The following is a 22487-nucleotide window of genomic DNA, read 5'->3' as shown; positions in this document are numbered from 1 at the left end:
TCTCATCCTCAGCACTCATTTCCCAACACATTTTTTTAATGTTTTATTTATTTATTTTTGATGGCACCGAGCTTTCGCTGCTGTGCAAGGGCTTTCTCGAGTTGTACGAGCAGGGGCCACTCTCTAGGTCTGATATTGAGGGCTTCAGGAGTTACAGCTTGTGGGCTCTATGACTTGGGCTCAGTAGTCTGACACCTGGGCTTAATGGCCCCGCGGCATATGGAATCTTGCCAGAGCAGGGATCTGCAGTGTCCCCTGCAGTGGCAGCTGGATTCTTAACCCCTGGACCACCAGGGAAGTCCTCAGAGGAACACATTTTTTAACCCAAGCATCTTTCACTGGTCTGAGAGGATGAGGGATGCAAACCCTCATCTCCTTCTAGCAGATGGCTCTGCATCTTAGTTAGCAGCAGGTCCAGAAGCCTTCTCCTTCCTGGGTAGCCATCAAACCATTAGGCACCATCATCTGCTTCACCTGGATGTTAGGTGTTCACCCAGACCCCAAACCACAAGTGGCTCCTGAGTCAGGCCGGCTCACTAACAGAGCCTCCAGGGTCACAGACAGCATGTCATCTCACCCTCATCCCCATGAGCCGGCTACTCAAGGAAGACAGGCTTCCGTCCCCTCGCCAGCGGGAGGCTCTGGGGAGAGCAGACCCAGTGACCTTGGGGCCGAGTTTGCCCACAGCCAGTGCAGCCTCTTTAGGTCTCGGCTGCCCTCTGCCTGGAGGAGAGCCCAAGCAGAGCCTTTAGTTAAGGCTCCTATGAGATACAAGACAAGGGAGTTCACTCGAACACCAGGAGGAGGGCATTGGTCACAAATTCCACAGCTTTGATGGATTTGGCAAGATGCTCTACTGGACATGCACGGCATCCTTGCCCTCAGAGAACCGCCCTGCCTCCTCTGGGCCCAGGTCAGTCTCCCCAGCAGTTGGAGGGACCACTTACGACTGCAGTCCTGCCGCGTGGCTTCCTGCCATGCTTGGGATAAAACCCACGCTGGCATCTCTCCCTGTCTCCTGCTCACGAGGGTCCGGCGGCTCCTCCAGCGCCCAGCTCTCCCCATCCTCAGGGTCCTTGCTCTTGCTGTTCCCTTTCCTGGAAACCTCCTTGCCCGGCTGTTTAAATGGCTCATCCCCTCTTCACTTAGGTCTCCTAAGGTCACCCTGGACCACCATATGAAGAATTAATGCCCCATCCCTCTTCGTCCTTCTCTTTTCCCTCTAGAACTTAAGCTCCAAGAAGTGGAATCATTCTCTGCTTTGCTTGTAGCTGAGATCCTGGGGTAGAGACGCCACTCTGTCAAGTACACAGAGGAGCTTCCCAGGTGGTGCTACTGGTAAAGAGCCCAACTGCCAATGCAAGAGACATAAGAGATGCAGGTTCAACCCCTGGGTTGGGAAGATTCCCTAGAGGAGGGCACGGCAACCCACTCCAGTATTCTTGCCTGGAGAATCCCATGGAGAGAGGAGCCTGGTGGGCTCCAAAGCGTCTTTGCTCCAGAGGGTCACAAAGAGTCAGACACAACTAAAGCAACTTAGCATGCACTCACGCAAGTACATGGAAGGTACTTGAAATAGTTTCTGGAGCAGGAGACGAAGGCTCGTCATCGAATGTGATGAGGACCAGTAAAGGCAAGTGGCGAGAGTGGGAGCCAGGAGAGGGTCCTGGGAGGATGTGGGACAGAGGATGCAGTACCCAAGCTTCTTCCTGGTGATAATCAAATGGTCTCAGATCCCAGGTTCCCTCTCAGTACTTCGCGCTGTTACTTAAAAAACAGCAACAACAAAAACCTCTACTCATTCATTCAGCTTTACCAGGATTCTAGAAACAGGGAGATAGGGGGAAACAGGGGAAATCGATTTCAGATCCTCAGCCCCTTTTCCTGTCTTCTTTGTCCCCAGTGGCCCAGACAGTGTAGTGCCTGCCTGCATTGTGGGAGACCCGGTTAAGTCCCTGGGTTGGGAAGATCCCCTGGAGAAGGAAAGGGCTACCCACTCCAGCATTCTTGCCTGGAAAATTCCATGGATGGAGGAGCTGATGGGCTACAGTCCATGGGGTTGAAAAGAGTCAGACACGACTGAACAACTTCACTCACTCACTCATGAAAGGAGGGAGAAAAAAAACCTGAGCTACCTTTTGCTACCTCTTAAAATTTCCAGCCTGCTCTGTAAAGTCTAATTCTTGAGAACAGGGATTTCATGGGCTCTTTCTCATAATATCCTGCCCCCAAAGCCTGCCAAAATGACTCATTAAACCAGCAACTGCAGAGCACAAGCAATAAAAACTGAGAAAACAGCAAATCTGCTCTATTTTTTTTAACATTTCTAAAAGCAACAAATGAGAAAGGCAATGTATGTACTCAAATTAAAACTGCCCAAATGATTCTGCTTTGGCTTATCTTGGATTGCTAAGAATTATGGACTCAAGCAAACAGGCACCAAGATGGCTGGTGTTGAAAAGACTAATGATGCCAAGTGCTGGTGAGTCTGTGGAACCACTGGAAAGCTGATGCATCACCGTGGGAGCGTGAACTGAAAAGCTATCTGGCTGTATCTACTAAAACTAACCTGTGTCCCGCCCCCTGACCCCGCAAGGGAAGTGAGTGTCCACGAAAAGATGTGTTGGAATGTTCGCTGCAGCCTTAATCCAAATAGGCAGACACTGGATGACTTTAGATCTTCCCAACCCAGGGACTGAACCTGCATCTCTTACGTCTCTTGCACTGACAGTCAGGCTCTTTACCAGTAGCACCACCTGGGAAGCTCCTCTATGTACTTAGAGTGGCGTCTCTGCCCCAGGAGCTCAGCCGTGAGCAAAGCAGAGAATGTTTCCGCTTCTTGGAGCTTATGTTCTAGAGGGAAAAGAGAAGGAGGAAGAGGGATGGGACTTTAATTCTTTGTACGGTGGTCCAGGGTGACCTTAGGAGGCCTGAAGTCAACAGAGGCCTGGATATAAGGTGAGGGATTCCTACAATGCGAGGCTGCCCAAGTGAAAAAGTACAAGTGACACCCCCGGGGGACAATGTGGGTGACCCTTGCAGACGCCACGATAAGTGAATGAAAGTGGTACAAAGCATAGGTGCTGCCGCTGCTGCTGAGTCACCTCAGTCGTGTCCAACTCTGTGCGACCCCATAGACGGCAGCCCACCAGGCTGCCCCGTCCCTGGGATTCTCCAGGCAAGAACACTGGAGTGGGTTGCCATTTCCTTCTCCAGTGCATGAAAGTGAAAAGTGAAAGTGAAGTCACTCAGTCATGTCCAACTCTTAGCGACCCCATGGACTGCAGCCCACCAGGCTCCTCTGTCCATGCGATTTTCCAGGCAAGAGTACTGGAGTGGGGTGCCGTTGCCTTCTCCGAGCATAGGTGCAGTATGCACCTATGTATGAAGTTTAAGAACAGCCAACATTAATCTGCGATGGCAGAGACCAGAGCTATGGTGACCCGGGCAAGGGTGGTGAGCGTTGGTGGTCAAGGAGGGTGAGGGACCTTCCAAGGTGCTGGACATGTTCTTTATCTTGGCGTAGGTCACGGTGCCCAGGCATACATACAGGTAAAATATTCATCGGCTTGAACACTTAAAAAGGGCTCATTTTTGGTATGCTGTACCTCTACTTAAAATTTTTTGAAAAGTGATTCTAGATTCAGGTAAACACCTTGACTTTGTTCCTGTTCCAACTCTTCCCACAGTTCAACGACCCAGAACATGATGGGCGTGGACCACTCACCATGAGGGATAAAGATCATGAGGAAGCAGGCCAGCCCGGCCGCCAAGTTGGATGTGGCCAGCGGGTAGCGGCGGCCGAAGCGGTCGATGGTGAGGAGGATGATGAAGCCCGCGGGGAACTCGACCAGAGCGGAGTAGAGGAAGTCCAGGTAGAGGTTCCCGCCGGTAGCGCCCACGTGCATGATGAGGCCCTGGTAGACCACGGAGCTGGTGAACCTGGGTGGGCAGGAGAGGCAGGTCAAAGGTGAGATCCCAGAGACTGGCCGGGAGGATAAAGGCTCCTGCAAGCTGGAAGGAAGCATCCATCGCTGGATGTATAATGTTCTAGACCAATATGAGAAGTAAGAAAGTAAGTGAGGTCGCTCAGTCACATCCAACTCCTTGCGACCCCACGGACTGTATGTAGCCCACCAGGCTCCTCCGTCTGTGGGATTCTCCAGGCAAGAATACTGGAGTGGGTTGCCATTTCCTTCTCCAGGGGGATCTTCCCAACCCAGGGGATGGAACCCGGGTCTCCCGCATTGTAGGCAGACAATTTACCATCTGAGCCACCAGGGAAGTCATAATATGAGAAGAGGCAGTGGGGACCAGGGGGGCATCAAAATCCAGGAGGGGCCCTCCTGGTTGAGAAGCTCCTTCCACAATTTTTGTGCGCCTGTGACTTACAGGACAGACCTGTGTTTCCTGAGAGATGGCAAACGATGTAGCGACCATCGTTTACTCCATACTGTGCCCCTGCGGGCAGCCCTGCTTTGAACACCACAGGGGCCCTATCTCATCGGATGCCCCAAGCCTCCAAGGGAAAGGAGGGCAGGAGACAGCAGTGGGGAGTGGGCAGTTTCAGGGTTCAGACTGCTGGCTGAGCCGTGTGGTCTTCAGTAAGTTAACCAGACTCTCTGTGCCTCAGTTCCTTCAGCTGTGACTCTGTCCTGAGAATTCACTGAGGCCATGGACCAGAAGGGCTCTGTGTAGTTGGGGACTCAGTGAAGAGCAGATTTTATTGCTGTCATGGTTGTCTTTCCCAGGGTCAGGATCCAGAGCACCACGGCGGGGAGGAGTCGGTCAAGTCTTCCCAGCTCCACAGTGGGGGCCCCCTGCGCACATCACACCATCTTGGAACCAGCAGCATTCCCTTCCTCTCTTTCACCCCATGTCCCATGGCACACGACCCATTCACCCATATCTGAGGAAAGAACACCCATGTTACAGAACATGGCACACAGCTCGGTCACTCTGACTCAGGGAAAAACGTAGAGTCCCATGGGTCACTTTTGGGCAAACTGCACAATTTTGGAACATTGAATGACTCTGTTGGTACAGTCGTTCCTCACTACCATGAGGGACTGGTTCCAGGACCCCCCAGGGTACCAGAACCCGAGGATGCACGAGTCCCTCGTGTAAATCGTGTGAATCGGTGTAAGATGTGCAAACCCCCGTAAGACTGACACCATCGCTAGATTACTTATAACATCTAACGTAATATAAACATTGTGTCAGTATTTGCCAGCATGCAGCAGATTCAAGTTTTGCTTTGGGGGACTGTCTGGAATTTTTTTGAATATTTTTTATCTGCAGTTGATTGAATCCCCAGACGCAGAACCTGCAGATATGAAGTACTGACTGTGAGAAGAGATTTTGGTGGATAAGAAATTACTTTCTTATAGAAATGCAAATTGCCCGTCAGTTCCAAAACTGAGATCACAGGGGACGTTTCTCATTACTATACCCCCCCGCCCCCGGTTTTATAAGGTCCAGCTCTCGTGGCTCAGATGGTTAGGAATCTGCCTGCAATGCAGGAGTCCCCAGTTCGATCCCTGTGTCGGGAAAATCCCCTGAAGAAGGGGATTACTGGCAACCCACTGCAGTATTCTTTCCTGGAAGATCTCATGGACAGAGGAGCCTGGTAGGCTGTAGTTCATAGGGTTGCAAAGAGTCAGACACGACTGAATAACTTTCACTCACTTCACTCACTCCCTCCCTGGTTTTATAAAGCTGCACCCAGGGGAGTCTGGTATGCTTTTGTTTCTAGTCCTAAATTATTCCTGTTTGATCCAAAGTGTCAAGAGAATAAGAATACACTGAATGCAACTCGGTGAGTTTAGATGAGCCTGGCGGGGCGAGGGGGGCTTCTCTATGCCGGCTTAAATGGTTAAATGGGAACGGTCATCTTCTACCCATTAAGCGACTAGCCCAAGAGAAAGGAATGTAGAACCCTGATTTTCCTGTACAAACAAATAAACAAAAACCCCAAATCACAACAAACTCTGGGAGATGGTGAAGAACAGGGAAGCCTGGCTTGCTGCCGTCCATGGGGTCACATGGGGCCCCAAAGAGTTGGACAGGCTTAGCCACTGACCAGCCAAACTGGAAACAGTCAACAATGTGCAATGCTGCCATCTTCTGGCAGAACCCACAAACTGCATGTGTGCGCTGCTGCGGGTAGAGGTGACGGTTTTTTCGCCAAGGGTCTGACTCTTTGCGACCCCATGGACTGTAGCCCACCAGGCTCCTCTGTCCATGGGATTTCCCAGGAAGGAATACTGGAGTGGATAGCAGTCTGTCGTTGTTGGGCGTTTCCTAAGTTCTAAGCCTTTCACACGCATTATCACATTAATTCTTCCAACATGCCCATGAGTAGATCCTATCATTGCCTCCATTGGCTGATGAGGAAACTGAGTCACAGAGATCACGAAGCTTCCTGAAGGTCACGCAGCCAGGAAGTGATGGGCCCCCCGCCCCGAGTCGCTGTAATGAATGGAGTGGACGGGGGCGGGGGGCGTGTACAGTAAGAAAAGGTGTCCAGGGCCAGATGGCATGAAGCCTTGCAGGCCGCGGAAGGAAGCTAGGTTTCTTCTCAGTGGATTAGGGAGGCTATGAGGATGTGGACAAGGAGGTGATGCGATCCGTGACCTGTGCCCTGGGGAGGGGGAGACAGGAGTGGGAGCAGACCGCCAGCGAGGAGGCTACCGCAACAAGATGGACGGGAGATTGCAACCCTCACACCTGAGAGCACAGGCGATGAGAAATGGCAGATTCGGGATAGATTTTCAAGACAGAGTGGGATTTGCGGAAAGCTTGCGCGGAGGGGTGTGAGAGAGCTGAGGAGACAGGATCACCGCCTCGACAGGATTGCTTGGGGTGGAGATGGGACCCGGACTGATACAGGAAGGGAGCAAGCCTTTCTGTCTGCAGGGTCCCAGGCCTCCAACCCAAGAGGGTTGCTGAGAATCAACAGATTCTCAGATGCTGAGAATCAAGAGAAATGCGCCAGGCACCCGGCAGGCTTGCAGGGGTTCCTGGGCCCCTCACATGGCGGGCACAGGGCTCCCGGTGCCAGCCCACAGATGCGGGGCCTAGGGACCAGGAGAGAACCCGGCATCTAGAGAACTCGGGATGCACTCTGTGGAACACTAGTTACTCATTCAAACTTCTGCAAATATTTACAGAGCGGCTGCTACGTGCCAGGCGCTGCCCTCGTAGTTGGAACCCTTATTTCACGGAAGGGCAAAGAAGGGCAGGGCGGCAGAGTGACCCCAGTGGAAGGGGAACCCAGCCACTCGGCCCAGGGGTTTCCAGGGGTAACTGAAGGGCCACCAGGGTGTGGAGGAGCAAGTGCTGAGGTGGGGAGCTGAGCCAGCCCCCCAAGGGAATAGGGAGAAGACCCCATCTCGAGGAAGCCACCTGGAGGGTGACGCTGCCCCAGGGTGTGCAAGGCATGCTGAGCGTGGACAGGCGTTTCCTAATTGGTGTGAAAAAAGCACACATGTGCTTTCTGCAGGCTCTGTCGAGTCCTCAGACGTGAGGAAGGCTTCTTCCTCCTTGACAGCCCGGAAAATGAAGTCGCTCAGTCGTGTCCGACTCTTTGTGACCCCATGGACTGTAGCCTACCAGGCTCCTCCATCCATGGGATTTTCCAGACAAGAGTACTGGAGTGGGTAGCCATTTCCTTCTCCAGGGGATCTCCCAACCCAGGGATCAAACCCGTGTCTCCCACATTGTAGGCAGATGCTTTACTGTCTGAGCCACCAGGGAAGTACTGATGTCCTGGGGAATCCCTGAAATCTCATCTATCTGCCGGGCCTAAGTCAGCACTTGGCTCCTGACACAGGGGGTTTCTGGCAACCCTGTCACCTCCCTCCGGCTCACTGCTAACTTTTCTATGTGGAGATTTCTTCTTACTAAAACGAGGCCTTTCCTCTACTGGGCAGTCCTCAAAGGAGAAATACAGGTGTCTTTTTAAGAGCTCTTTGAGCGGAAAGCCATCTGGAAATGCCTTTTAATGCCTCTCTTTTTCCCCCCCATAAGTTGACCCACTGTCTCTGACGTGTACCCGGACATGCAGGGAAGCGCACAGGGCCTCGGAAAGACCCCTTACCACAGGTACATCAGGATGAAGGTGTACTTCCTCAGGTTGGGTGTGCGGAACAGGTCTGCGAACGAGGGGCTCAGCTTCTCAGTGACGTCCTCCTCGAGAGACAGCGTCTAGGAGAGAGTCAGGGCGTCAGCCGCATCCAGGCTGCCACCGTGATCAGGAATCGCCATCAGAGCCCTTCCCCCGCCCCACTCCCCGCCCCCCACCAGCCCCCACCCCGAGGCCGGCCATCATACTCGTCACCCCGAAGAGCTCCAGCACCTTCCCGCTTCCCCAGGCAAGTCCCATAGGCAAGCGCCAAGTCACAAAGCCGACCCAGCATTCAGTGAGGGGAGAAAGCCCTTGTGAGTGGGTCACCTTCAGGTCGGCAGGAGGCAGCTTCCCGTTCTTTTGGGCAATGTGGTCCATGATCTTTATCGCCTCAGTGTTTCTCTTTTGGGATAACAGCCATCGGGGGGACTCGGGCACAAACCTGCAGACGCAGATCATCCCCACTTGGCGTCTCTCCCAGTGCCCGTCTGAGGTTAAGATCAAAAGAGAAGCTCGCTGGAGCTGACTTGAATGCATTCTTTTTTATAGCTGAGAAATATTGCTCGTGTATATGTACCACAGCTTCCTCATCCCTTCATCTGCCAATGTTCCTGTCTGATGGGCACACTCCCCAGAGATGGTTCCATCCCTTCATCTACTCCTTCACTGGCTCATCAAAGAGCAAATGCCTACTTTGTGGCTAGGTGAACTTTTGTCCGACTTTTAGCATCTCAGGCCCCTCTCTGGGTGATGTGAATTTAAAGAAACTCTGTAAGTTTCTTTAAAGGGTGGCTGAGAGTGGCTCCCCCCAGAAATGAGAGCTACCCTGTGACGGAGCACCCCAGATGGCATGGGTGGCTGGAAGCCCCGGGCCTGCGGGTAGGGCTGCCCTGGCTGTTGGGAAGACGGGTCCCCACGGGGACACAGTACCAGTAGCAGAAGAGGAGCAGGAAGATGGGCAGGGAGACAGCCAGCTGCAGCCAGCGCCAGTGCGGGAGGATGTAGGCCAGTCCAGAGAGCAGCACCAGCCCCACGGTGAAGGCCATCTGGTAGAGGATCGCCACTGTCCGTCTGTAGCCCAGGCCCACGAACTCCGTGACTGAAATGGAGAAACGTCACCCACGGGCTCCCATCCGCTTTAAAACCCCCCATTTACTATCTGCAGCTCCCCCAGCCTTTGCACATTGCCGTATTCCACCTACAGGGCTCTCCTGCCCAGAACCTTCCTCCCATCGGCCCCAGAATTAGCTGGAGGATTTCCCACGAGCCCCCAGGGAGCGCTCGTTAGTTAACACCATCAACATCTTTGAGTGCGCCCCAGGGACCTGGCCCTGTCACAGGTGTTCAGACGCATCTCCAGCTCTGTGGGCACAGTCCTGCCCTCCTAACCTCACAGCCTCGTGAGAGGTGGTAGACGAGACATACACACCATGTTCATCACACCCAGGTCTTGACATGATGTGGGCCATGTGGGAAGAAAGCATAAATAGCCAGGAGGGTGGGGGAGTCTCCGGGGGTCACAGATTTTCAGAGAGCAGTGGAGCAGAGCTCGTGGAGGAAATTTGAGCCATCATGAGGAGAAGTAGTTAACTGAACCTGGAATGGGAAAGCAAGTTCCAGGCAGAGGGACAGCAGCCCAGGTGACCGCTGGGTGAGGTCGGGTCATGGGGGCCGTGCGCCCTCCTGGGGGGCTCTCGTAGGCTTGAGGAGAGCGCTGGCTTCAAGTGTGGGAGGCACAGAGGCGCCGCAGCACAGGGATGAGCCGATGTTACGTCTGCTAAAGGACCCTCCACCACGCTGCTGCCTGTGGGTGCTCCGGGGGTGGACCAGTGTGGAGCGGAGCGGTGGTGGTGGTGGTGGGGCCTGGCAGGAGCAGCAGAGGAGCGAGAGGGCTGTGGTGCTGGAGGTATTCCAAGAGGAAAGCAGATGGGGGGCTGGGGAGAGGGGCACAGGAGGAGCAGGCTTGGGGGTGGGGGAGGAAGACGTCCTGGGCTGGGAAAAGAGGAGGAGTTGGTCACGCAGACTGAAGGGGAGCCCCTGGTGCAGGACCAGGGACTATGGGACCTCCAAGCAAGGCAGGGAGCCGTGGGAAGGATGCAAGCCAGGGTAGCACACACTCCGTCACAGACAGGTAGCATTCCGGGTCTGTCTTCCTTTCTCTCTAGCCTGGGAGCTCCTTGACGGAGGTTGTTGTTCAGTTGCTAAGCTGTTTCTGACTCTTTGCACTGGCCTGTAGCCCATGGGGTCGCAAAGAGTCGGACATGACTGAGCAACTTCACTGGTTGGTTGGTAGCCCATGGACTATAGCCCACCAGGCTCGTCTGTCCTCCACTCTCTCCCAGAGTTTGCTCAAACTCATGTCCACTGAGTCAGTGATGCCATCCAACCATCCCATCCTCTTTCACCCCCTTCTCCTCCAGCACTCCATCTTTCCCAGCATCAGGGTCTTTTCCAGTGAATCAGCTCTTTGCATCAGGTGGCCAAAGTACAGGAGCTTTTGCTTCAGCAACAGGCCTTCCAATGACTATTCAGGGTTGATTTCCTTCAGGACTGACTGGTGTCTTGAGAGTAGGATGGGAGGCCTTATCTATCTCGGCATCTCCAGCCCTGCCCCTGTGCCTGCCACAGGGCAACAGCCACACCGCAGGGAGGAGAAGGGGCAGGCATGGCTCTGGACTCCCCCTGGAGCCCTTCATCGACCTCACGGCACTTCAGTCCCCATGTGGAGGATCCTGAGGCAGAGAGAGATTATGGAATGTGCCCAGGACCACACAGCTGGTCAGACTTGGGTGTAGATTTGACCTTAAATTAATCCTTGTCACCAGGTTCCAAATACTGCACGTTCAGCCGCTAGATGGCTGGGCTGTTGCAGTTAATATGTGCTGAACTCACTAAACTTAACTAGTGTGTTCATGGTTTCTTGGGGGAGGAACATGGTGTTTTTTTTGGCCCTAGTGAACTATTTCCTAGAATGTCAAGCCATAAGACATCGTTTTCAAAGATGGCAAGACCTGGCAAAAACCTGGACCATCCTCACTGCTGTCTGATGTACCCATCCAGCCATGCATGGGCTGAGAGATACACAGACAGCTATTATGCTTTCTTCTACAGAAGTATTTTTCATTTTCTATTCTTACTCTTCATAGAAAACTTGAAAGAAAAAATAGTATATAGAATTACATTGTTTTACACTTCAGTTTTTTCGTCATCGTGTCTCTCTCTTCTTTTTTGATTTGCTTGTTCAGTCGCCATGTCCGACTCTTTGAGACTCATGGACAGCAGCATGCCAGGCTTCCCTGTCCCTCACCATCTCCCAGAGTGTGCCCAGGTTCATGTCCATTGCATGGGTGATGCTGTCTAACCATCTCCTGCTGTCTTCTGTCTTTCCCAGCATCAGGGTCTTTTCCAATGAATTGGCCAAAGTATAAGAGCTTCTTTTATTTCCTCTTATATCTTCTCCCCTAACTCTTGCTGCTGCTGCTGCTAAGTCACTTCAGTCGTGTCCGACTCTGTGATCCCATAGATGGCAGTCCACCAGGCTCCACCGTCCCTGGGATTCCAGGCAAGAACACTGGAGTGGGTTGCCATTTCCTTCTCCAAGGCATGAAAGTGAAAAGTGAAAGTGGAGTTGCTCAGTCGTGTCCGACTCTTCGAGACCCCATGGACTGCAGCCTAACTCTTGAGTGTCCTTCAAATCAGTGGAGTTTGTTGTATTTCTTTCGGAAGAGGCTGGTTCGTTCATATTTAAAATGTTAAAACACTCTCCCACCTGTCTCCCCTTCCTATACAACTCCCATCACTGTAAACACATCACATGTGATCTCCTTTTCCCAGATTAGTTGATATGGAAACAAGGATCCATATAAGTATCTCTCAAACAAAGAGAGACAGAGAGAGGCCATTCTGACAGCATATGCGGTTCCAATCACACAGACACAAGTACAGCTAGCGAGGCCACACTTTCTCTAGGCTTCCTCCAAAAAAACCCGCCTCCACATTCGGCTTCGTCCCATTCTACCCCACTGTCTGACCTCCCGGGCTTCTCAAAGTGCCTGGAAACCTTGGACCAGCAGATGCTTACTCAGGGTGTAGCCAGCCGTCCAGCTGCCCTTGCTGACCAGCCCCTGCAGCAGGCGGAAGATCAGCAGGGACGTGTAGTCTGGAGCCACGGCCGTCAGGACGCCCAAGATGGCGCAGGTGAGGGTGGTGGCCAAGAGGCACACTTTGCGGCCAAACCTTTGGAGGCAAGCAGACATCGAGGTGAGTGTTGAGTGTTCACAGGGACGAAGGGACAGCAGGCTCTCTACTGGGAGACAAGACAGTTTCTCTGCAGCATCGTGTGGTCCATCACACATCGTGGCCCCTTCTCCAAGCCTGACCTGGTCCCCCCCTCTGTGACAGCGACCGGCAACTCTTGCAGGTTTAATGAAGTCACTCTGAAGAGGAATCCTGACCACTCTCAGTCAAGGACCAGGGGTCTCCCTCAGTGACCCACCCAGTTCCGACTCATCCCCTCTCGTTATCTTTGTATTTAGCAGATTGCATTACTATTCACAGACTTAACAGGGTGCACCAGAAATCAGATCCCCGCCCCCCATCCACATAATTAACCTTATCAACGCTCATAAGGTTTTTCTGGGGAAATATTCAATTCTAATAGCATAACTATTGGAAAGTGTTTTTCCTTTCTATTTTCATGAGTACAGAGGGCCAACAGACACATGAAGAGATGCTCAACATCCCTAGTCATCGGGGAAATGCAAATCAGAGCCACACAGGAAGTCGCTGTAAACACAGGGAGCTCAGCGGGCGCTCTGTGAGATCCTAGAGGGGCGGGGTGAGGTGGGGTTGGAGGGGAGGTTCAGGGGGAGGGGACATGTGTATGCTTGTGGTTCATTCACACTGGCGCATGGCAGAAGCCAACACGGTGTTCTAAAGCAATTATCCTCCAATTAAAAATAATTCTTAAAAAACATTTAAAAAACTACAATGAGATATCACCTCACACTTATCAGAATGGCCACTATCAGAAAGACAATAAACAGTAAGTGTTGCCAAGGATGTGAAAAAAAAGGGAGCTTAGGACACTGTGGATGGGAGCATAAACTGAGGCAGCCATTATGGAAAACAGAAGAAACAAGACAAAGATTCTTCAAAAAATTAAAAACAGAACCACCATACAGTCCAGCAATTTCAAGTCTGAATATTTCTCCAAAGGAAACAAAAACACTAATTAAAAAAGACATCTGCACCCCTATATTTATTGCAGTATTAGCTAAATTGCCAATATATGAAAGCAATATATGGAATATATTCCAATATAAGCAATATATGGAAGGACTGATCCTGAAGCTGAAGCTCCAATACTTTGGCCACCTGATGTGAAGAACTGACTCATTTGAAAAGACCCTGATGCTGGGAAAGATTGAAGGTGGGAGAAGAAGGGAATGACAGAGGATGAGATGGTTGGATGGCATCACCGACTCAATGGACATGAGTTTGAGTGGACTCTGGGAGTTGGTGATGGGCAGGGAGGCCTGTGGAGAAGCCAATGGCACCCCACTCCAGTACTTTTGCCTGGAAAATCCCCTGGACGGAGGAGCCTGGTGGGCTGCAGTCCATGGAGTCGCAAAGAGTCGGACACAACTGAGCGACTTCACTTTCACTTTTCACTTTCGTGCATAGGAGAAGGAAATGGCAACCCACTCCAGTGTTCTTGCCTGGAGAATTCCAGGGACGGGGGAGCCTGGTGGGCTGCCATCTGTGGGGTCGCACAGAGTCGGACATGATTGAAGTGACTTAGCAGCAGCAGCAGCAGGGAGGCCTGGCGTGCTGCGGTCCATGGGGTCGCAAAGAGTTGGGCACGACTGAGTGACTGAACTGAACTGAACTGAACTGATATGGAAGCAACCTAAGTGTCCATCAATAGTTGAATGAATAAAGATGTGTATATATATATATATAAACCAGGGTCTCCCGCATGGCAGGCAGATGCTTTATCCTCTGAGCCACCAGGGAACACCACAATATTATATATATATATATATATATATATATACAATGCAATAGTGCTCAGCCATAAAAAAGAACGTATTTGTGACAGTACAGATGGACACGGAGGGTAAAGCGCTAAGTGAAAGCAGTCAGAGAAAAACAAACACCATGTGACCTCCCTCATACACAAGACTTAAGAAACACAACATATATAGCTTCTAAATGACAGTTATCTACTCCTGAAAATAGATACATAAATGGATAAATACTAAAAATATTAGTGAGGGAACCATTCACTCTACCTTCTTCCCACATGCAATGATGATTAACACACTTTAGGGAAATACTGCGGGGGGAAAAAGAGCCGTCCACACACACAAATCCACTTCCTCATCTCTCATCTTCAGCCTTCCACTGACCCTGTCCTTGCTCACCAACTTCTACATGTTGAACTTCTCTCTGCATACCCTCTTCTAGCTTATCTCAAACCTGGTTTATCGCTTTAAATACCAATTACTGGTGGCAAATCCCAAATATTTAACTCCAGCCCGAACCTTATGTACCCAACACTCTACTTGGCAACTCTCCTCTGTCTCACAGGCTGCTCTGAAACACATCTCCTAAAAGCTGCAGAGAAGGGTATTCTTAACCCTCTCTGTCTCAAAAAATGGCACTGCCCCCTCCACCCATCTTCCAGAAGCATAATCCTTGGCTTTGTGCCCTCTTCCTCTGAGCCCTGCATCCAGCTATACAACCTGCCTGCCTCTGAAATCCCCCCTAAATCCCCACCTTCCTTCCGTTGTCTTGCCCCACATCGTCCCGCACTCCCTACCATGTCGGGTCTCAACTTCTGCAAAGATTCCCTCTGGCAACTTCTCCCATCACTGGCCACTCGAGTCCCTTCTCCCCATTGTGTTGACGCTGTGCCTGGTCGGATCCACCTTTACATACCTGTCTGCGATGTAGCCGACTCCCAGAGAGCCCAGAAAGAAGCCCAAGTTCACACAGGACTGAAAGAGATCCACCTTCCAAGAGTCATCACACACCAGGTTAAACTGTGGGTCGGAGGGGCCAAAACACACAAGACTGTTTGTAAGTTAAACTATGCCTACCGTTTTCCCTGCAGAAAATGTCAACGCACGACACAAAAATGTGGGATCCCGGGGCCCCTCACATCCTTTCCTTTCACCACATTTTCATAAGACAAATGCAAGGTTTCTGGGGAATCTCAGGCAGCGTCATTACATGCCTAATATCTTTATCTTGGGTTTCCCCTCAATATATACTAATTAAAGAGTCTGTTGTCAGGTACCCCTGATAGTTGTCAAAGGACAGGGTGGCCAAACGGTAAGGTTTCTAAAGGAAATACAGCAAAGTAATTATCCAAAAATGAAAATGATGTAAAATACATATGACGTGTTTCCCAGAATTGGTAAAAACCCTTAATTAAGAAAGCTGAGCACCAAAGAATTGATGCTTTGAACTGTGGTGTTGGAGGAGACTCTTGAGAGTCCCTTGGACTGCAAGGAGATTCAACCAGTCCATCCTAAAGGAAATCAATCCTCGATATTCCTGGGAAGGACTGATGCTGAAGCTGAAACTCCAATACTTAGGCCACCTGATGTGAAGAACTGAGTCATTGGAAAAGACCCTGATGCTGGGAAAGATTGAGGGCAGGAGGAGAAGGGACAACAGAGGATGAGATGGTTGGATGGCATCACCGACTCGATGCACGTGAGTTTGAGCAAGCTCCAGGAGTTGCTATGGACAGGGAGGCCTGGTGTGCTGCAGTCCATGGGGTCGCAAAGAGCTGGACATGACTGAGTGACTGAACTGAACTGAATCACATGTTTTATTCCATAAATTCTACCCAATAATTGTGTAAATTTGTCATGACTGATGGAACTGTGAGTATCAACATGAGAATTTCTGAGCAAAGAAGCAGAGGCCAGCTGGTGGGGGCTTTTGGGGAACAGCCCTGCATGCGGGGGATGGGGGAACCCAGAGGCGGCAGATGCGGAGGGTCCCATGTGCCTGGGAGGAACAAAAGACAGAGGCAAAGACACGAGCCGATCTGCCTGGGCGTTATTGGGAGTGAGGTTCAGGGATTGCCCCTCCGTGTTTGGCACATGCATGGTGATGCCAACATGCCTGGGTGCTCTGGGAGGCCCGAGTGCAGAAGCATCCCCACTTGGAGTGCAGAGGGGCAGAAAGTAGGGGGGGTGCCTCAGTCTCCTGTCTGGAAGGTATGTGTGGAGCTGCTCCTGTTACCATCATGAAGCCACTGTGGGCGCTGCAGGGAGAAACTATGTGCCCATGGTTTAGTAAATAATGAACCATTTAACTTTTTAAATGAGGCTTTAGTTTTTGTTGTTCAGTCGCTCAGTCATGTCTGACTCTGTGACTCTAGGGACTGCACCATGCCAGTCTTTCCTGTCCTTTACTATCTCCTGGGATTTGCTCAAATTTATATCCATCGAGTCAGTGATGCCATCAAGTCAGTGATGCCATCCAACCATCTCATCCTCTGTCACCCCATTCTCCTCCTGCCTTCAGTCTCTCCCAGCATCAGGGTCTTTTCCAATGAGTCGGCTCTTCTCATCAGGTGACCAAAGTATTGGAGTTTCAGCTTCAGCATGAGTGCTTCCAATGATTTTTCAGGGTTGATGTCCTTTAGGATGGACAGGTTGGATCTCCTTGCAGTCCACAGGACTCTCAAGAGTCTTCTTCAATACCATAGATCAAAAACATCAGTTTTTCGGAGCTCAGCCTTCTTTATAGTCCAACTCTCATATCTGTACATGACTACTGGAAAAATCATAGCTTTGAGTAGACAAACCTTTTTTAGCAAAGTGATGTATCTGCTTTTGAATATGCTGTCTAGGTGTGTTTTATTACCTAGGAGGCTCTGCTACCCATCTCCTGTAAAAACTTAGAGTTGCATGTATGAGCCATGCCCTTGTCCTGGCCCCAGTGGTCAATCATGAGCACTTTAAAAAATAAACAAAAAGGTAAAACTCCCTGCTACCGTTTGACTTTCAGAAACTAACAATCAGCTCATGCTACCACCTGCCTTATGCCCAGATCCTCGTCTGCTCCTGTGAAGAGCTCAGCTCTTGGAAGCAATCAGCATCTCCCCCATTCTTGGCTGATCCAGATGTTTCAGTTCAGTTCAGTTGCCCAGTCGTGTCCTACTCTTTGTGACTCCATGGACTGCAGAACAGGCTTCCCTGTTCATCACCAGCTTTCGGAGTTTGCTCAAACTCATGTCCATTGAGTCGGTGATGCCATCCAACCATCTCATCCTCTGTCATCCCCTTCTCCTCCCACTTTCAATCTTTCCCAGCATCAGGGTCTTTTCAATCTTTTCTTCGCATCAGGTGGCCAAAGTATTGGAGTTTCAGCTTCAACATCAGTCCTTCCAATGAATATTCAGGACTGATCTCCTTTAGGATGGACTGACTGGATCTCCTTGCAGTCCAAGGAACTCTCAAGAGTCTTCTCCAACACCACAGTTCAAAAGCATCAATTCTTCGGTGCTCAGCTTTCTTTATGGTCCAACTCTCACTCCCGGTGTTTATTCCCTTGAAAATTCAGCTGGAAGCACACCGCCCTGGGGAGTTTCTCCTGCCGCTGTTCGGCTTCTCTGCGGCCCTGGGCCCTGTCAGTGGAACTCAGGGGAGGCCGCTCCTGGGAGCTGTTATCTCGCTGGCCCAGGTCAGCCTCTCCAGCGGCCTCCCTGGAGCCCCCACCTACATCACCCAGGACGATGTTCTGTGCATACTAGATGCCCCCAAAGCCACAGGGCAATGGTTTTGGGGTGTTTGTTCTACTCTTTGCAATCCGCATCTTTGTACGATATCTCTGACACCCTCCCTGAAATGTCCTGTATGCCATCCTGCTCTGGGGGCGTGCAGAAGCCAGGGAGCTCATGGAACTGGAGAAAGGGGGGTCTGGCCTTCCCTACTGATGCCACCTCCCTTAAGAACTCTGCCCCCAGCTACGCCAAGGGGCTCTGTCTGTAGGCACCTGCCTGCCCTCTGCGATCCCAGACCCAGCCACTGTCCCCAGGGACCCTCTGTGACTCTAGGAAGACGGAAAGCCTGGAGTTTGTACAGGGGGCACACGGGATGGGGTGGGGTCTCCTAGGCCCGGTCCCTCTCCCTGCTGGGACTTCACTGGGGATTTCTCTGGGGCCAGGCTATGTGGTGGACATGGCCTGTAGAGCAGCAGGCTGGCCAAGCTCACGGGCACACAGTCACCCAGCGTCCTTGTTAGAATCCAGGTTCCCATGGGTTCTGTCTCCGCAGATCATGGGTCAGAATCCAGGTGATCCCGGGGATCAGGTGAGTTGGGAAACCTTCCTACCCCAAATGGACCCTGACCTCTGCCCTCAGGGTGGGGAGGGACGGGGAGCTGGGTGTTCAAAGAGGTCAGCTCATCGCCTTCCCTTCAGCCAATTCCAACGTCCAAGGCAAGGCCATGTTAAAGATTATTTCTGCAGAAATGAATAACTAGGGAGGATTCTTCCCCAAATAAGCTTCAGCTTAGGCTGAGGGGAGGAGGCAAAAGTTGTTGTGAAGCAGTGGGAAGGGTGAGTCAGAGGAGGCACGTTCCGTCCAGGAGAAGCGGTCCTCCGCTCCTGAGGCCCCGTGTCTCATCGCCTCCATCACTTCCAGCTGGATCCCACCCCCAATACACTAGTGTGCCCCCAGCTGAACCCTAGCCCACAACCCCTCCCCTGTCTCCCCCAGTCCTTCCCAGAGTGCTCGGGTCCCCGAGGACCTGGAAGACCGCTCCCGGTTACCACTGTCCGCCAGTCGGGACTGTGTCCCCTCCCCAGGGCCCCCGCCCAGGCCAGGCTCCCCACACGAATGAGCTGCTACTTCCCTGTGTTCCAGCCTCACTGCTCAGGTCTCAGCTGCCTGCCTCCCCGGCCAGGACCCTCTGGCAAATCGGGCCCCTCCTCCTCCCCAGCCCCTGCCAGGTCTGCGTCTCTTAAATCAATCCTTTTTGATCCTGTGACAGCCGCGTTGGCTGACAGTCCTGCCAGGGCCCATGTTGGCCTCTTCAAGCTCTCCCCACCTCTGGGGAGCGTCACCTCCACTCCCCACCAGCACCTGGACCATTCCCAAGGTCCAGCGAGGACTGTCTTCTTCCTCTGCCTGAACTGCCACTTGGCACAAAGGTAAGGTTGCCAGTTTTAGAGCAAAAAAAATATGGGGTGCCCCTCCGAACTGGAATTTCAGATAAGCAACACTTTTTTTTTTAGTGCAATCATGTCCTCAGCAGTATCTGAATTCCCAGCCTCAGCTGTCAGTATCAAATGTTATGCAATACCTGGGACCTAATTATCCTACTTAAATATTTGTTGTTTACCTGAAATTCAAATTTAGTGGGCGTCCGGCATTTTATCTGGTGACCTGATGTAAGATCTCAGCCCTCTGGCCCGAAGCTGAGTCACCACCATTCTGTCCATGACTCCTCTACTGGATTCCAGTCACTTCACCAAGTCATGGCTCCCTGAACGTGGTCCCTGCCCCCTCTCCCCTGCGCTTTGGTTCACACTCCCCAACGCAGCTCAAAATACCACCCTGGGTCCCATTCAAATAGTCCGTCCTAAGGACCTACTGTGTAGCATAGGGAATTATACCTGATATTTTGTAATAACCTAGAAGGGAAAAGAAGCTGAAAAAAAAATAGATATCTATGTGTATATAACTGAGTCAAGGAGGTGGCACGGTAACCCACTCCAGTGTTCTTGCCTGGATAATCCCACAGACAGAGAGGAGCCTAGTGGGCTGCAGTCCATGGGGTTGCAAAGAGTCGGACACGACTGAAGCGATTTAGCCTGGGATGGCATAGCTGAATCCCCTTGCCTGAAACTAACACAACACTAAATCAACTACACTCCAGTGTAGAAAGTCTGCCACCTCCTGCTGGAAGGCCCCAGCAGCCAGCTGAATAGTAAGGTCCCCCTCCCTGTCTGGGACACTGATCTTATTCTCACGGTCACCACCCCTCCCTGGCTCCCTGGAGACTGCAAACTCCTTGAACTTCACGGGCTTCTTCCGTGTCCCTCCTGGCATCATACCCAGTGCCAGAACAAAGGAAAAGCTCAGAACGCGGTTACTGAGGGAACAGATGGAGGGGTGAATGGATGAATTCTTGCATCTAACTGATCCTTTCCAAGCAGAGTATGCCTCAGCCACAGAGAACAATACATCCCCGTCTGGGTCTGTTTCTAGATTTCCAGCTAGAAGAGCGGCCAGTTCAGCATCCCTGGGAGACGGTCCTCTACCTGGACGTCTGTGGTTGGAGGACACTTCAGAGACCGGACGTCTGAGCAAGGGCACCCACACCTGCTCCCCGCCCCCCAAGACAGTGGGCCATGGGGCGGGAGGGACGGACACGGTGCTTTTCTCCAGCTAGACGTGCGCTGCTCAGGCCACTCAGCTACCTTGCTTCAGGTGAGCAGTTTGCTAACAAACAGACTCTGCATAGTTCTGGTCTGTGGCTTCACCAAAGGGCTTCCCTGGTGGCTCAGATGGTAAAGAATCTGCCTGCAACGCAGGAGACTCAGGTTCAATCCCTGGGTCGGGAAGATCCCCTGGAGAAGGAAATGGCAACCCACTCCAGTATTCTGGCCTGGAGAATCCCATGGACAGAGGAGCCTCGCAGGCTACAGTCCATGGGGTTGCAAAGAGTCGAACACGACTGATCGACTAATGTGTCTAAACTTCTCCTGTGACTTCGCCAAGCGACCTTGAGGTCAGTTTCCAAGTACTCACGCTTGTCACAGAATAGCACTTTCCAAAGGGTCCATGAAGGAAAGAAATCTGCTGGCTTCTCAGTGAGATATTCTCAAAGCAAATGCTCAGATAACCCACTAACCTATCCAGGCAAGTGCTCTGCCGCCATCCTGCTCTCCTGTGGGCCATGGAGGGGACACCCAGGGCAGCTGGGTGCTGGACACCCAGGGGTGCTGACCCAGCCACTCTCTGGCTTGTCTGATCAGCATCTTCACGGTCCTCGGCCGACCCCTGGGAAGCAGGTCATTGTCATCACGGTTTACTGATGAGAGAACCGAGGCTCAGAGAGGCTGAGTAACCTACACAGCGACACTCAGCCAACTCGGGGCATGGCTGAGACTCAGTCAGGCTCCAGGGCAGCTTCCACACCGCCCCAGAGACCAGCGTTGAGCTGTCACATGTCCACGGCTTGTGAATGGAAGGAGGGGGCCTCGCATCTCTGATGGTGGCGCCACTGGCCCCCAGGTGGATTCTGCAGGCCCGTGGAGAAGCCACTGGGGCAGAAGGGTGAGGAAGCCAGTCTCCCCAGGGGCCCCCCACCCAAGCAGCCCAGCTCAGCCTGGCAGGCGATGGTGTCTCTGAGCCCCAGTTCCCTCCTCTAACACCCAGAGTGTGCGGAGGATTGAACAAGGGAGGAACGGCAGTGCCCGGTACGGAGTCTGATACGCCAGAGTTCAGAGAACACGGCCCCGCTCCCTCTTTGCTGATGTGGGATCGAAGCCTGTAGGATTCATCATGTTTCCTCTCTGCCCTGAAACCCACATCGTTATCCCCTCAGCGAAGGCCTGCTCTTACCTCGGTCACGATGGAGGAGCCGGGCGTGTCGTACACCCAGCCCTGCTCGCAGGGGCCCAGGGGCAGGGGGCTGCCGTTGGCGGCCAGGCTGGCCAGTGGGTCCAGGCAGCCGAGGGTGCTCTGGTTCCAGTCCACCTCGTAGCGGAGGCACTGGCCCTCGGGCCCCGGGCCCGGCACCGTGTAGTTGAGCTCCTCCGCCAGGCTCCAGCCGCATCGCCGGCTCAGCTCCGCCACCCCTGGGCTCCGGCAGCGGTGGTCCGGGGTGAAGGCCAGGAAGACGATGCCCACGTAGATGGGGGCGAAGGCGGCCGAGAGCAGGCACAGGATCAGGAAGGTTTGCTTCTGGAACCAGCCGAACTCCCCAACCTGCTCCAGTACATCATCTACGGTGAGCATGACTGAGCCTCCACGTGCATCGCTCTGAGCAGACCACAGCAGCCGCAGGGCCCGGGGTCAGGGTCTTATGTGGGTTTCTCTGCAATGGGCTGGTCTGAAGTCGAAATGCTGTCTAAGCATCTTGGCCTCTACCCTTGGAAGCCAACCAGCTGGAAACAATCTTTCACCCACAGGGCAGGTTTCAGGCAGGGATAGGAGGATGATGATTGGTCAGACTGCTGGGCTGGGGGAAGTCACCTGGGCTGAGGACCTGATTCTGTGGTACTGGGGTTCCCAGAGCCAAGGGAGAGAGCAAAGGTGGCCGTGACCCTCCCAGCAGTCTCTTTCAGGCTCTGATCCTCTACTTGAAAGCTTTTTTATCA

General features: G+C 52.4%; 1 protein-coding gene across 1 annotated transcript in view; it reads right to left on the bottom strand.

Moving 5' to 3' along the window:
- The window catches only part of LOC129619492 (solute carrier family 22 member 1), a 36832-nt gene extending 14707 nt beyond the window's left edge, over window positions 1–22125 (bottom strand). Inside the window, exons 1-7 of the mRNA XM_055534712.1 lie at window positions 21730–22125; window positions 15074–15177; window positions 12210–12364; window positions 9059–9227; window positions 8456–8570; window positions 8102–8208; window positions 3728–3942 (exon numbers count right to left, since the gene is read on the bottom strand). Coding sequence (XP_055390687.1) covers window positions 3728–3942; window positions 8102–8208; window positions 8456–8570; window positions 9059–9227; window positions 12210–12364; window positions 15074–15177; window positions 21730–22125 — 1261 coding nt within the window. The remainder of the gene's footprint in view (window positions 1–3727; window positions 3943–8101; window positions 8209–8455; window positions 8571–9058; window positions 9228–12209; window positions 12365–15073; window positions 15178–21729) is intronic.
- Between the last annotated feature and the right edge of the window lie 362 nt (window positions 22126–22487).

The sequence above is a fragment of the Bubalus kerabau genome, chromosome 9, assembly GCF_029407905.1.
Source record: "Bubalus kerabau isolate K-KA32 ecotype Philippines breed swamp buffalo chromosome 9, PCC_UOA_SB_1v2, whole genome shotgun sequence".
Taxonomy (NCBI): domain Eukaryota; kingdom Metazoa; phylum Chordata; class Mammalia; order Artiodactyla; family Bovidae; genus Bubalus; species Bubalus kerabau.
This window is presented reverse-complemented; position numbering and strand designations above follow the sequence as displayed.